Source organism: Lissotriton helveticus, chromosome 6 (assembly GCF_964261635.1).
Source record: "Lissotriton helveticus chromosome 6, aLisHel1.1, whole genome shotgun sequence".
NCBI classification, from domain to species: domain Eukaryota; kingdom Metazoa; phylum Chordata; class Amphibia; order Caudata; family Salamandridae; genus Lissotriton; species Lissotriton helveticus.
In genome coordinates, this window is record NC_136067.1 from 1,900,846,199 (window position 1) to 1,900,861,315 (window position 15,117).

General features: G+C 50.1%; 1 protein-coding gene across 2 annotated transcripts in view; it reads right to left on the reverse strand.

Annotated features, from left to right (window-relative positions):
* Positions 1–276: 276 nt before the first annotated feature.
* Positions 277–15,117, reverse strand: part of YPEL5 (yippee like 5) — a 40,110-nt gene continuing 25,269 nt past the window's right edge. For both annotated transcript variants that reach the window (XM_078649854.1, XM_078649855.1), the window contains exon 3: positions 277–1,239. In XM_078649854.1, the coding sequence (XP_078505980.1) occupies positions 1,015–1,239 (225 nt within the window). In that variant the 3' untranslated portion in view covers positions 277–1,014. The remainder of the gene's footprint in view (positions 1,240–15,117) is intronic.

Here is a 15,117-nt window from a genome sequence, read left to right on the forward strand (position 1 = left end):
ACCATGGTCATTTCTATGACCACTGTAGCACTAGGAGCTCCTAAGTTATCACCAAAGCCTCATACAATTCTAAATGCCGTTTTGAAATGCAGTGCCTAAACACACTCTCATATCCTGCATACTCACATTTGCAGGCTACATTTAGGCAGGGATTTCACAAATGAAGATGAGCCTCTGCAGTTAAACCTTTACTGAGGTAATGTCTCTTCAGTTAAAGAGATTTATCAAAGTACCTCGTAATTATTCAAAATCATGAGAGAAAATAAGTTGGACTGATTTAGCAGTTGGAACATTCCATTTTATTTTTAAATCTTCAGAAAAATTACAGTAAAATAGTTCACAACAGTCAAACGCTACAATTTCTAGCACCTTAATATATAATGAAACACATTACTTTATTATATTATTATACATATACTTTATATAAAAGCAAGCTTTTGCTGCAGTTCAAAAAGAAGTTTCCAATCAACATCTTCCTCCTAGTCATAAAAAAACACAACAAACCTAGGAATCATGATATCTTTGCCCAAGAATGACACAAAAAATGGGTTCCCTGCTAGCAATCAACCTCAACAAGACAATGGTGTAATGGCCAGCACAAGCCATACCAACACTGGACCTTTAGCGCTCATCGCATATTCAAACCTCTTTCGTATTACAAATGATAAATAATAAGGTTATATAAAATGGATAACAAATGTAGACCTATACTGTTTGCTGATATATTAATGGTTTATAGAACCAACATCAGCCTAACAAAAAAAACATTTTTTGCCCCAACACTTACAAGACTTTATAATTTAAATGTAGCTAATCATAAGGGAAGAGCACCACAAGTCTTAATGGTGGTTGGGTAAAAGCAAATGAAAAAAAGGGTTTTGAAATACTTATTCCATTTCTCTCGCTGCTCATTACTAATCCAGTTCTGATGCTAAGGTGACAGTGTACGCAAGTCGATTTTTTAACATTTCGTTTAAGAAAACCTCTGGATAAGAGGACACATTTCTATATGCTTTAGGAATTATCCGATGGCACATGCTCCTCAAAACCCTCACTCTCACGGACAAGAGCCCTTTCCAGAATCACGCGGCCTTCTTTATAGCGCTGGCTATCTTCAGTGGCAAACTCATAGATCCACCCAAGTTTGCTGTTGCAGTTCTTGCAGCTCACATCTCGCACCATGTGACGCCCGGTTAGCATTACCCGATCCTGCACTTCACTGTACTGGAGATTTACCACCTAAAAGGAAGGACAGAAACAAGAGTAAAACCATTGCCTTAAAACGTGATCAGACATAGTGTCATAGTGTCACTTACGCATTTCAATTTAAAAGATAAAGTTATTGTGGGTGTTAGGCTTCTATCAAATGGTACTGGGAATGCAAGTAGATGTAAAGTGGCTGACAATAAAGGCTTTTTAATCCCATTGCATGGAGGTGTGCAACTAGACTCAAACTTTGGGGTTGGACGTAGCGGAAGAAGGGTTCAGCAGTACCAGGTACTTGTATCAGTGCCACCCCTACTGTGTATTTGAAGCATAATTACAGAGAATAATTGCATTACACTAGATGTTTGCCAGATCCCTGTACAAAATGCACTTGACCAGGAGAAAGCACAACCTCAAGTCTCTGATGAGGAACAAAGGATGAAACACTCTGATGTCTCAAGCAGAGTGCAGTTTGAGTGAGTTGATGCAGTGAACTGGGTATTCCTGGAAGGGAGTACTTCGAGTCTAGAAATGTAAAGAGAGTGAGATAATCAGATAGATAGCAAAGAAGGATAGGTTTGGGGGTGGGGAGATCCCCACAGGGCAGCTTTACAGGGCCTTTGGTCTACCAAACTAAGAGCAATGAAGATCTCACTCTGGGAAACCCTTTAAAGAACCACACAGAGCATGCTTCAGGGGAACTTTTTACTCCTGCACCCATGCATAAGTACACAAACAAGTTGTTTCAGTTTATAGTGTGGACGAAGAGGATGGGTTTAGATTAATGGACAGGAAGATCTGGCGCTCAAGCTTGTATGATTCTGAGTAAAGCTTCTGATTTAGCAGTTTCACGGTGCAAACAGGTCAGGGGAAACAAACCCAAACAACAAAACAACCCCTGCAATAGTATAGGGAGGCCTACACAAAACAGATAAGTACCAAGTCCTGTGCACACGTTAGTAGAGTAAAAGGTCCTGGTGTCAGAACCCAACATTAGAGACAATGGTCATTGAAGGAATGAAGGTCAAACTCCAAATTTTGCTTGTAAAGAAGATTTATAAGTCAATCTTGATCAGTACATTTGACAATAGCCAGCCGACACGTGTTTTGTCACCCCGTGTAGAAGATGTGACTCATCAGGGCTGTGAAGGACATGAAGGGAAATAAAAAAATTATAAAAGGGGGCAAACTTAGAAAATCAATCAACAAACAATAAATGAGTGAAGGGGTGAGATGGAAGATCACCTATCTAAACGTGGAGACACTATGGTGTATAAAGACATGTTAAAGTGACAACCAAACAATGTAAATAGAGACCAGATTATTTGGTGAGGTGCAATTGTGTCCCGAAATATAAGAAGTTTAAAATGTCTAGACAAAGGTAGCACACGGTATTAAGTCACTAAAATGTTTGTCCGAAGTTCTGGTGTCCGTCCTAAGAGAAGACAAAATTTCGCATATAATTCGTGACAGGAGTGCAGAGAGTGGAACGGTAGTGAGGTACTGGATGCAAAATCGCAATTTCAAGATATGGTCAGGAAAAACAGTTTAAACACGTAAATTCTGTGACATTATCACGACGGAGAGCATAAACGTATTGCGTGACATATAATAGAGCAACATTCGTTACAGATTAGAGAGATGTAATCTTCATGACAGATCACAATAGAAAGCTTAACGGATTCTAATCATAATGTATCAGTGAGAATTTAGAATTGTGAGCATTATCGGCCGATCATAGGGAAACAAAAGAAAAAGTAACATGTCATGGGTGTATCTCATATGAGAGTAAATATATAGCGTCGCCAAGTACTGGTGAATAAAATTATACTGTATGGCATATTATAAATGACAGTTGAACAGCATTGGTGAAATGATAAGTTCGATTAAATCAAAGTGAACGGGCTCATGCCCTGAGAACGAGGCCTAAAAAGCCCTGAGAAGCGTAAATCATTGTATTAGTCCTTAGAACATAAATAACTACTGATAGTATAACACGCATCAGAAATATATACAAAGAGCAGTACGTATATCTTGGATGCAGTGTAGGGCACGTTCTAAAATATGCAGCGTTTAATAAATTGTTCAAGAATAGGAATAGCGAGGAGGAGGGAGGCGAAAGGTAGGAAACAGCAGATAGTTCCATTAGATCGGCGTTGTTTTAAAGGAAAAAAGGTAGTGCAGAGAAGGGTATGAACTAATTGGTCCGTAAAGTACCTGTTAATTCCTATTGTATACATGTGATCTGTGGAAGAAAAAAAAAAGAAAAAAACGACCTGGGTCAGGAAGGGCGTCAGAAAAGGAATGTGGTGAGTGTCAAAAGGATTGGGGAAGCGGAAGGCTTACCACAGTGACGGTGAAATAATCCAAACCGGCTGCGAGTGCGGTAAAACGGTGAAGAAATGACAGGACGCTGCTGGACGTGTGAGAAACACACGGGGCACTCAGGACGGGTACGTCCCAAGTCTGAGTCAGGGATCTGTAACCGGAAAGGAAAGGGAGCATGAGAGTCTGGTCGTCATGCTGCTATAGGATCCAGCCGCGGGGTAGTGGCCAAGGCTTACCTGTGTGTATAGTCGGAGGATCACACGGATCGGTGCGGGAAGTGGATAATCAAGGATCCAGGTCGCGGATCACTTTGGGCAGGCGTGCTCGTGTAAAGTAAACTCCGTAGCAGTCGTACGTAACGTGGTGGGCGGGGCCTCCAACCCGGAACAGCTGCGACCACTAGAACGCCAACAAAGAGTGGAGGTTGGGAAGGGAAACAGCCGGAGGGGCGGATCGCTCTGTGATGATGTGATGGGCCATTCTGAAAATCAGATGGTCATCAACGTGCATGAAAAACTCTGTCAAAGAGGGGTGCGTAATAAAAACCCGTTCCAGGGAAGTCCAGTGAAGCGGACTGGGAAAGATAAAAAGTGGTGCTGTCACGTAAGGCAAATAAGGGGCGGAGAGGGGGTGAGTGGGTGGAGCCGGCAGTAATCCAGGTGATAACTGGATTGAGTAATGATAGAATACGATATTGGGTGGGAACATAGCGGGATGGAATAGAAGGAACAAGGTCAAGGTGGCATGTCAGGAGAAAAGGAGAACAAGGGCGGATAGACAAAAGGTGTGGACAAGAATATATATAGTAAATGAGAGATGCAGAGTATTGAGTAGCATTGACAGATTAGGCGTTTAATCAAGGTGTATTAAATGTAATACACGACAGTGTCAAGGAGGATGCTTTAGGGTGGTAATTGGTACATATGTTTTGCATAATTGTTAGTGGTAAGTAACGCTGGGTATACATACAACATTGTATATTAACAAGGAGTCGAACAAGATGCAGACACATGATGTGAACATTTGAAGAGATTAAGGGCCCGATGTAGGTGGCCATTTACCGACCGGTAACTGCCGATTTCGGCCGTTGCCGACCGGTAAATGGGTATTTGTGATGTAGGGGCCCAATTTTACCGATACGGTAAAATTACCGAATCGGTATTTTTACCAATTCGGTAACTTGCAGATGTAGGTGGGACTCTTCAGAGTCCCGAAGGCCTTACAGATTCGGTATTTTACCACCCAATCCAATTGTGTGGTAAAATACCGAATCCAGGTGTGCATGCACATGTGTGCATGCACACCTATGCCATGTGACAGACAGACATGCCCTTAGGGCATGTCTGTGTGCCACATGGCACACATGCCTGTATTTGGGGTGCTAGAGGGTGTCAAAGTGACACCCCCTGCACCCTTGCTGAAATCGGTATTTACCAAATTGGTAAATACCGATTCGGTAGTGCCTATTGATTCCTTTTTTTTTTTTAAAATATATTTTATTGCAGAGTTATAAACAGCAGGTAAAGGAAACAGCCAGTGCACTTGCGGGCCCCCCCGTCCAATAACAGTTCACGGTTGTACACAGCCATTCAGCCCGCATCCCGGAGGCCGGGCGGCACATCAGTTCGCTCTGGAGGAGCACAGCACAGTGTACGTCCCATTGGGACCCCGGCAGAAGGTCGATTTACGTATCTGCGTTTACCCCCCCACCCGCAACAACATTCCCGTCAGCCATCCCCATGATATCAACGTAGTTGCCCCCATCGGGGCCTGCCCATGGCTATATGGGCCTTCGTACCAGGCCGTCCCACACAATCAGGCCTCCCGCCACTCAATACCCCCTGTCCCAGTAGTTCCAGGCCCCCACCAGCAACCCTTCAATGGCTTCCGGCCCCCCCCAAACCCCTCTACAACTAATCCCCCCAACGCCCCCCCCCCCTTGGCAACTGCAAAGGTGTGCGCATCGCTCCACCGAATTGGATGGTTCCACTACAGTGCTGAATGACATACTGCTGTGTTCGCCCTGCGGTGTCCAGCGGCTTAGTTCTCGCCGTCCACATCCACAACCAAAGCATCACGCAGAGCCTGTACCACTAACTCCCACGCACGGGCCGCATCCAGAGCCTTCTCATTCCCCAACTTCACCGCTTGCTTCATCCGGAGCACGCTCTCGCAGTCAGACCATCTCAGCAACTCATTCTTCCATCTACGCAGTGAGGGACCCCCCCTGGCCTTCCAGTGCCACGATATTTCCCTTTGAGCCAATATCAGACCCAGATCTATGAATTTACTGGTCACCTTGGTGTGCTTAGTATGCGGGAACCAGAGCAAGAGACACGTCGCCATGTCGAAGTCTACCTCCCTGTCAGTCACTTCATTCAGGAGTTCCCCTACCTCAGCCCAATAAGTTCCCAGTTGTGGACACCCCCAAAACAAGTGGTCCATGTCCGCCCCAAGGGACGAGCACCGGGGGCAACAGGCATCCGGCACCCGAAAGTGCCGCCGTAGTTTCTCCGGAGTTAGATAGGCCCTATGGAGCACATAAAAATGAACCTGCTGAAAGCGCGCGTTCCTGGTGCCCTTCCACGTGCGTCGCAGGATATGGCCCCATGCCGTATCCGGTATGGGCCGGCCAATGCTCCCCTCCCATTTAGCTTTGAGCCCATGGAGTGGTTCCAGCCCGTCGTGCAGCATCCTATTATGGAGGCACGTCACAGCTTTGAAGGTACCAGCCGCCATCACCACATATTGGCACGCCATAGTCGTCGCAGGTTCCAGGAGCCCCTCCTTCCAGTGCTTTTGCATGGCAGACACTACAGCCGCGTGTAGCAGGAAGCCCCCTTCAGGCAGTCCGAACTGGTCCCGGAGCACGTCGAACGGTGCCAACGCCCCATCTATATACAAGTCACCCACCACCTGTAGCCCCGCAGCCTCCCACTCCATCAACGGGGACCAATCCCCTCCGTGCGGCAGAGCTGTCAACATCCCAATCGGGATCTCCGGGGCATAAGGCCGTGAGGCCCTCGCCCTCCGGAGGCTCCTCTGCCAGCACAGCCGAAGCGTTCGCTCCTCCATGGTGAGGGCCCGTAATTCGAGCCGTTGCTGCATTATAATGTACGACAGCACATGGCGCCGTATCCCCCGACCCCGGTCCTCCTCCGGCCCCCGGAACACCCTGGCCACGTTCTGCGTAAGGACCTGCAACTGCGCCGCTAAATAATACAGCTCAAGGTCGGGTACGGCCATGCCCCCTTCCAGCTTGGGGCGAAGTAACGTGCTCAAGGCTATCCTGCGTCGTCCATGCTCCCATAGAAAGCCAATAATCATTGACCGCAGTTCCCTAAACACCCCCTGGGGAATCCAGACAGGTAGCGTACGGAAATAATAAAGGAAGCGGGGGAGCGCCACCATTTTCAACAATGCTATCCTGCCCAGGACTGTCAGCGGGAGGGTCGACCAGAAAGACAAGCTGCCCCGTAGTGACCGGACACAACGGCCAATGTTACCCTCCAACAGGTCAGCAGCCGAGTGGTAAATGCGGACACCCAAGTAGGTGATGCAAGAGGGTTCCCACGCCACACCCAGGTCGCTACTAGGGGCTGGAGATCCCGCTCTCAGTGGAAACACGCAGGTCTTTGCCCAATTGACCTTAAGGCCTGACAATCGGCCGAACTCGGACAGCAGATCCATCGCTCCAACCAGTGCCCCCGAAGTGTCAGCTAGGTACAGGAGCAGGTCATCCGCATAGAGCGATATGTGATGCCACCGCCCGTCACTCACTATTCCCGCATATCGATCGCCTGACCTCGCATGGACCGCTAAGGGTTCCATCGCCAGGGCAAACAACAGTGGGGGGAGAGAGCACCCCTGTCGTGTTCCCCTGCCAACCGGATACGCGGCAGACACCAAGCCGCCCAATCGAACTCTCGCCGTCGCCGAATTATACAAGACTCTCGTCCACCTCCGAAAGCCATCGCCCATGCCAAACCGCTCCAGCACTCCATCCAAGAAAGGCCATTCCAGACTATCGAAGGCCTTCTCAATATCCACGGACAGAACCGCCGGCGATCCCTCCCCATCCAAGATGGCGTCCATTATTCCCACCAGGCGGCGGATATTCATCGCCGTGCTCCTTGTGGGTATAAACCCGGCCTGATCCCCGTGCACCAGGCCCGTCATGTGCGGGGCCAGTCTAGTAGCTAGGATGCGACTCAGGATCTTATAGTCCACCGTCAGCATGGACAGCGGGCGATAAGACCTCACGTCCGTGGCATCCCGGCCAGGCTTGAGGAGTGGCACTATCAAGGCCTCCCGCATGGAGGCAGGCAACGCCCCCTTCTCGAAGGCCTCCGCATACACCACCAGCAGCCTGGGCGCCAGAGCGTCTACATATTGCTGGTAGAACTCGATTGGGAGTCCGTCCACCCCGGGCGTCTTGTTACGGGCCATATGTTTGATAGCCACTCGAATTTCCGTTAGCGTGATCGGGCTACCCAGGTCCCCCGCGTCGTCGTCGTCCAAGACCGGGAGCGGTCTCTCCCCCAGGTATTCCACGATGTCCTGAACCCCCACTCCCAGCTGACTCCGGTACAATTCCTCATAGTAACCCCGAAAGCGGTCCAATACAGCTGCCTGGGAGTACACCATCCCTCCCTGCGCGTCAATAATGCTGAGGACCGGGCAACCCCTAAGTTCCGGGTTAGCTAATCTGGCCAAGAGGGTACCCACCTTGTCCCTTTCTGCGTGTGCCCTGACAATGTACTGCCTATAATCATAGCAGCGCAAACGTTCCGTCTCCGCGGCTACCGCTTCCTTCGCTTCCAATAACTGGGCCCGTACACCCGGCCTACTTGGCCTGCGGCGCTCCAGGTCCCTCAAAGTGTCTTCCGCTTTCATTAAATCATTCAGCACAGACATTCGAGCATTCGAGAACCTGCCCAAGCACACCCCTCTCACCACCACTTTCAGTGCATCCCATTCAACAGACCTGCTCGTCGCTGTTCCTTCATTCACACCGAAATAACTATCAATGCCCTGCCGGACCGCATCGGCGAACACAGAATCCTCTAGCGTCTCCGGCCGAAGCCGCCATGTTGGTATTACGGAGCGCTCCCTCTGCCATTGAAAATGTACCAACAGGGGGTTATGATCGGATATCGTCCTAGCAAGGTACTCAGCATGAGTAATCAATGGGGCAAGGGAGCTCCCGCAAAGCACCGAATCAATCCTGACATGTAAATCATGTAGAGCGGAATAAAAGGAGTAATCCCTGGTTCCCCTGTGCCTCTCCCTCCAGACATCTAGCAACCCCCACCGGTCTTGCCAGTCCTTCCTGTGCGCGGCCAGCCTGCGCACAGGAGAGTCTACTAAGGGGGGATGGGACCTATCCAGAGCCACATCCGTAATCGAATTGAAGTCCCCCCCTAGCACTATCGGACCCGCCAGGAAAGAGGCCAAGGACCCCGAGAGGTTATCAAAGTATCGGCCTTGGTCCGTGTTCGGTGCATAAACACAACATAAAACCACATCCTGTCCGTATAATCTCCCCTCCACCGCTACAAACCTGCCATCCGGATCCATTACCTGATTCAACACCTGAAAGGGTATCCCCGCCCTCACCCAGATCAAGACCCCCCTGGCATACGCTGAATAAGTGGTGCCAAAAACCTGGCCCCGCCATCGTTTCTGCAAGGCAGCGCACTCTTTTTTGGTGAGGTGGGTCTCCTGGAGCATAGCTATCTGAACCCCCCTGCGTACCAGGTATGCATGTACTTTGTGACGTTTCACCATAGTCCGCAGCCCCCAGACATTCCACGTTAGGCATTTCAAATTAGGTAATGTCCCCATACCAAGTCCGTACAATCCGAATTAAACTCCAACGGGCCATGACCCCCCCAATGCAGTTGCCCCCCCCCAAACAACCCCAAAACTGAAACACACCCCAAACCCCACTCCCCAGGACAGAGCACACGAACCCAATGGCCGCCCCCATCCAAACCTTGAACCAACTTCTCGTACACTTATCCTGTGGTCTCCACCACAGTCGACCTTAAGGGCCTAGGGGGGGTGAGTCGCCGCCGACCCCAGCTAGCGGAGCCCGCGTCCCGCCCTTCATCCCCTCCAATACACTCAGCTCCCCCACCCGGCGACCCGCCCTCCAGCAACAGGATATCACCCTACCATGAAGTCCCGATCTAGGCCAAAGTCTATCTTAGCCGCAGAAAATTTCATCCGAGGTCTGTGGGGTCACTGTCGGCCCCTTCTGGCTCTCTGCCTCCGAAAGATCCTCTCCTGTTCTGCTGCCTTCTCCTCCCGAGTCCGTTTCGGCCCTTTCACTGTTCTGTTGTGACCCTGTAATGGCCGCCGTCGCCGCGAGTGCATCCCTCTTCTCCGCCGCCATTTGAGCCTCCCGCTTCTCCCGCTGGCGCCTGTTACGGGACCTGATTCGTTGTGACTGCCGCACCCGGGTCTGCTTGGGTTGGTCTCGCCTACTTTGGTGCGGCCTGTCCGTCCCTGCTCTGTACGACTCAAGCCATTGCCAAGCTTCATCCGGAGTCTGGAAAAAGTGTGTGGTGCCATCCATGAGAATCCGCAGCTTGGCCGGGTAAAGCAAGGAGTACTGAATGCCTTCCTCCCTGAGCTCCTTCTTCACAGCAAGGAACGATGCCCTGGCCTTCTGGACCGCCTGCGTATAGTCCGGAAAGATCGTCACTTTGCTGTTCTCCACCCCATAAGGGCCCGACAACCTGGCCCGCTGGATGAGGAGGTCCCGGTCTTTGTAGTGGAGGAGCCGCACCACCATTGGTCGGGGGGGGCGGCCAAGTCCCAGCGGGCGAGCGGGCACTCGGTGAGCTCGCTCCAGAGTGAAAAATGGAGTAAGCCCCTCCGGCGCCACCACAGTGCGGAACCAGTTCTCCATGTAGGCCACCGCATCTTCCCCCTCAATCCGTTCCGGCAGGCCCACGACCCGCACGTTGTTCCGCCTATTGCGGCCTTCGGCATCCTCCGCCCTCCGCTCTAGAGTGTCCAGTCGGGCCAAAATGTCTGTAATCCTGCGCTCCGCGGTCACCACCGAGGGCTTCAGGTCCAGCAACAGTTGGTCATGCTCCTTGACCCGATCCGCCAGCTTTGCGTGGTCCGCGCGTAGCAGCCCCAGGCCCGTGGCCACCTGGGCAATGTCGTTGTGCAACGCCTCCTTGGTGGAGGTGATCGCCTCAAGGATGGCATCCAAGCGCCGGTTCAGCCGCTGTTCCTGGTCAAGCTCCGGGGAGGGACTCTCACTCAGCCGGGCCGATGTCGCCGAGTCCCCCTCATGGCTCCCGGGCATCGGCCCTCCGGTCGCCGCCATGTTAGGGTGCTGCGTCACAAGTCCGGCCACCCGTACCGCGGGCGCTCTCGTGGGTCCGTGCTGATTACCGGGCACCGGGCAATGCAACGCCACCGCCAATGGTCTCAAAAACAATGACCAGTCGGGTGAGCCCCGGTCCGTCACCCCCACTGGACCCGTGGGGGGAGGATGAGTCGTGGGACGGCGGCCGGCGAGAACCCCCGATCTCCTGGGTGAGTCGGGCAGCGTCCCCCGGTCTCAGGACGTCGCGCCGCCAATCCCAGTGCTGCGAGCAGCCGGGTGCAGGGTCCTTCTCTGCTTGGCGACAGCCGGGCTCAGGGCCGAAGCCCGAGACCGTCCGACCACCTCGCCGCCATTTTCTTCACACCCCGGGCTACACCTCGGCCGCCTCTTCCTCGATCTCCTCGGGGCCAGCAGTCCCCCAGCGATTCACCGATTACGGCCAGCAGTCCCCTCACCCTTCAGAGGGCAGGAACGTCGTCTCCGGGTCGCCTAGGGTCCCGAAAAACAGGAGAATTAGCGGGATTCCGCGCGGAGCAGCGAGCTCACGCCGCCATCCCGATCGGCGTCCAAGCCACGCCTAGTGCCTATTGATTCCTATGGGCTTCAAGGCCCATAGGAATCAACGGGCAATACCGAATCTGTATTTACCGATTCGGTAAATACCGATTTTTACAGATTGGGTAATTCAATTACCGAATCTTCCTAAATCTCCCTCCTTCATATTTACCGATTCATAAATACAGAATCGGTAAAATTCGGTATTTATGAATCGGTAAATACGATTTTCCTACATCTGGCCCTTAGAGCCTAAAAAGTATGGTAGCTCGTGGTCAATGTTGAGCCCGTGCTTTACTGCTTGGAGGCGCATTATCCAAGTGGCTTCCAGTCTCCTTAGCCTCAATTCGCGATTGCCCCCCCTTGCACTGGGTTCCATGACATCAATTCCGAAGTAGCTCAGACTTTTGTTTGGTCCTTGTGTTATTATTGTTATTATTATGCGTTCTTATATAGCGCTCGATTACCCGTAGGCATCTCGTCGCTTGCCTTGGGAACCCGTCCTGGCTTTTTTCCCTGTGAGATACCCGTACTGGGCATCCCCAAGGTGAAAGCCAGGCATCCCGCCGCGGGGGGGGCCGTAGTGGAGATTAAGCAAGCTAATGCCCAGAGCTGCAGAGTGTGAACCCGTGATTCGAGTAGGCACTGAAACGAGAATTATCGAGTCCGTGGATATTTGGGCTCAAGACCCTGCCGCGTCGGGAATTGAACCCAGGTACCGGGTCTGACCTCTGCTTCAGGGTCTGCCTCCTCTAACCAGTGAGCCACACTTCTCCACTACCTGTGTGGCACAGATGTTGATGTGTGAGGACATGGGGTATCTGGTATCCCCATTTTGCATTGCCCTCACATGTTCCATGATTCGTTCTTTCAGGGCTCTGATCGTGCTACCCACATAGTATTTTCTACAAGTGCATTCCACTATGTATATGACATATCTGGTATTGCAATTGATGTTTCTGGTGATTTGATACCTGCGGTCCTTCCAATCTGTGAATTCTTTGGTTCCATTCCATGCACACTTGCAGGCTCCACAGCATCCGCATTTGTAGAATCCGACGTAGTAAGTGTTGAGACAGGAGGGAGTGGTGGCATTGTGCGGAACTGTGGGACTGAGTCTGTTTCTCAACGTTCTTCCTCTTCTGAACGTGACTTTCCTTTGTGGCCTCCATTTGGTGGCCGAGGGGACACCAATCCCTGCAGCCCATGGCATGGGAGGATGTACTACGGCTAGTTTACAGCCGTAACACATGCTCCATAGGGAAATGTCGGAATGCGACCGAACAAAGTTCAGTCGCATCATAATGAGGTGGTCGGGACCGACGACCAGAGTTCGGTCGCTCCTGTTTCCGAGATGGTGTTGTCTACCGACATCGTAATAGGCCCATTTATGTCTTAGCCTCTTGGGCTATCTCCTTACAGGTAGCATTAACAAAGTTCATTCACTTGGTGACTCGTGCAAAAGAAACAACCCATTGCAGACTCATGTTTATTGAGGGAACAAAAGGCACATGGCTTTGATAGACTGTCCGAGATACAACAGCTTTCTCACCAATAAGAAAGACTTTATTAAATGTGAAACAGTTAAAGTCTGTATATGTTTGGGTGCAAAGCTGTCAGCAGCACTTGTGAGACGATGACTGCCAGTGCATGTTTACCTGGACTTAGCAGTAATGTTCTAATCAGTTACAGCTATGACATAGTGATATAACAAAATAGCCCCAATCGCAAAACATTAAAAAACGATCACAAGGAGATAATCCAAATGAACAACACTTCTTGCAGATTTATTGCACAAAACCAATGGAAAAAACTAAGGGCCATATGTATCAAAAAGTCATTTTGCGATTCTCAAATAGCGATATTTGCGAATCGCTATTTGAGAATTGCAAAATGCTATGTATGTAGGATTTGCAATAAATTTTGCGAATCCTACATATTCCTTAATTGCGATTCGCAAATTGCGATTCGCAATTAAGGAATACCTCCCTATTCATTCCTATGGGCCTAGAGTCCCATAGGAATGACTGGGAAGACATTCTCAATTTGCGATTTGCAATTAGCGAATCGCAAATTGAGAATGCAATTTCAAGGGTACAGGGGTGTCAACAGGACACCCTGTTGCACCCCTGATATAAGCATGGGTGCACATGTGGCACACATACATGCCCCAAGGGCATGTATGAGCTTCAAATTGCACTTTGAAAAATGCTAAAAAGTGCATTTTTCAAAGAAATCGCAAATTACCACCAACTTGAAGTTGGTGGTAATTTGCGATTCCTTAAGGCCAAATTGCACTTTTTTGGTGCTTCTTACATTGCATTTAAGGAATTGCGGAATTTGCGATTCCTTAAATGCAATCGCAAATCGATTCCTTATTTTGCCTTATTACATACCATTTGGCACAATTGCATTCGCAAACGCCGAAATTCTGCAAATTTCGGCGTTTGCAAATGCAATTTTGCTTGATACATATGGCCCTAAGTGTCTAAATTAAAGATGCAATCAGAAATATACTGGTTGTAGCCAACTAAAAAGGAAAGAATTATAAACATGGGTCAGCATTACACAATTAATATTGTATTGATTATGGCAGGCGGGTTACTACGTCACAATTGTGACGGATTTCTTTTTTTTTTTAAACATATTTTATTGGCATTTAAGTATCAGGAGTACATACTCAATTCGTTTCCTAATCATAGACATTCCTGGTTAAAAGTGCAAAGTGTTATTCCTTGCTGTTTAGCTAGTCACTTGTCCATATCCCTTCTTGCTGTGTGACTTTCCGCCGTGCTATGCAGCTCTAGTTGTAAAGGACTGCCACCCAATATAAGTGTCGAACAGGTCCCCCCAACTGTCCCCCCCCACCCCTCGCTGCTGTCGACTAACCTGCCACCATGTCTCTCGCTACACGTGTGGTCTGGGTCTCACCCTCTATAGGCTAAGCTGTAAGCCGGACTCACGCAAACCTTCAGGTCTGTAGATGTTAGGGTGCTATGGTCCGCTCATGACGCCACCTCTCTCTCCTCCTGTTCCTGGCTATGAGGGCTGACAGGTCGAGACCTGGCCTGAGGTTGGCTGGGAGCAGACTCCTGGTCTACATTCTTCAGGTCGTCTACTAATACTCCCCAAGCCTGCGCATTCTCAAGTCTGCCTATGCCTCGTTGCGCATTCCGAAGTAGTATTCTATGTTCGCAGCCTGCCCACTTCTCTAGTTCCCGCTTCCAGTTGACCACCCCGGCCCCGCTGGGGCCTTCCATTTGCTTGTTAGTTCGCGTTTTGCTAATATATATGCTAGGTCTTGAAACCTTGCTGTGACCTTGGTCTTAGCGGAGTGGGGAAACAGGTTGAGCAGCACATGGCTGGGGGTGCATGGGATCTCCATCCCTGTGATGCGCGCTGTCTCCCTAACCACGTCTTGCCAGTACCCTTCTAGCTGTGGGCAGCTCCACATCATGTGGATGTAGCTAGCTCCTATCTCCTGACAGCGAGGGCAACTCGCATCATCTCGATGGAAATAGCGATTAATTCTGTCAGGTGTAATGTACGCTCTATGTAGGGTGTAAAAACTAATTAATTGGAATTGTGCATTACAGGATACCTTGGCGGCCCGGAGGAGCGCATTTTCCCAATCCTTATCCTCTATAGGAATCCCAAGGTCCGCCTCCAATTTATCC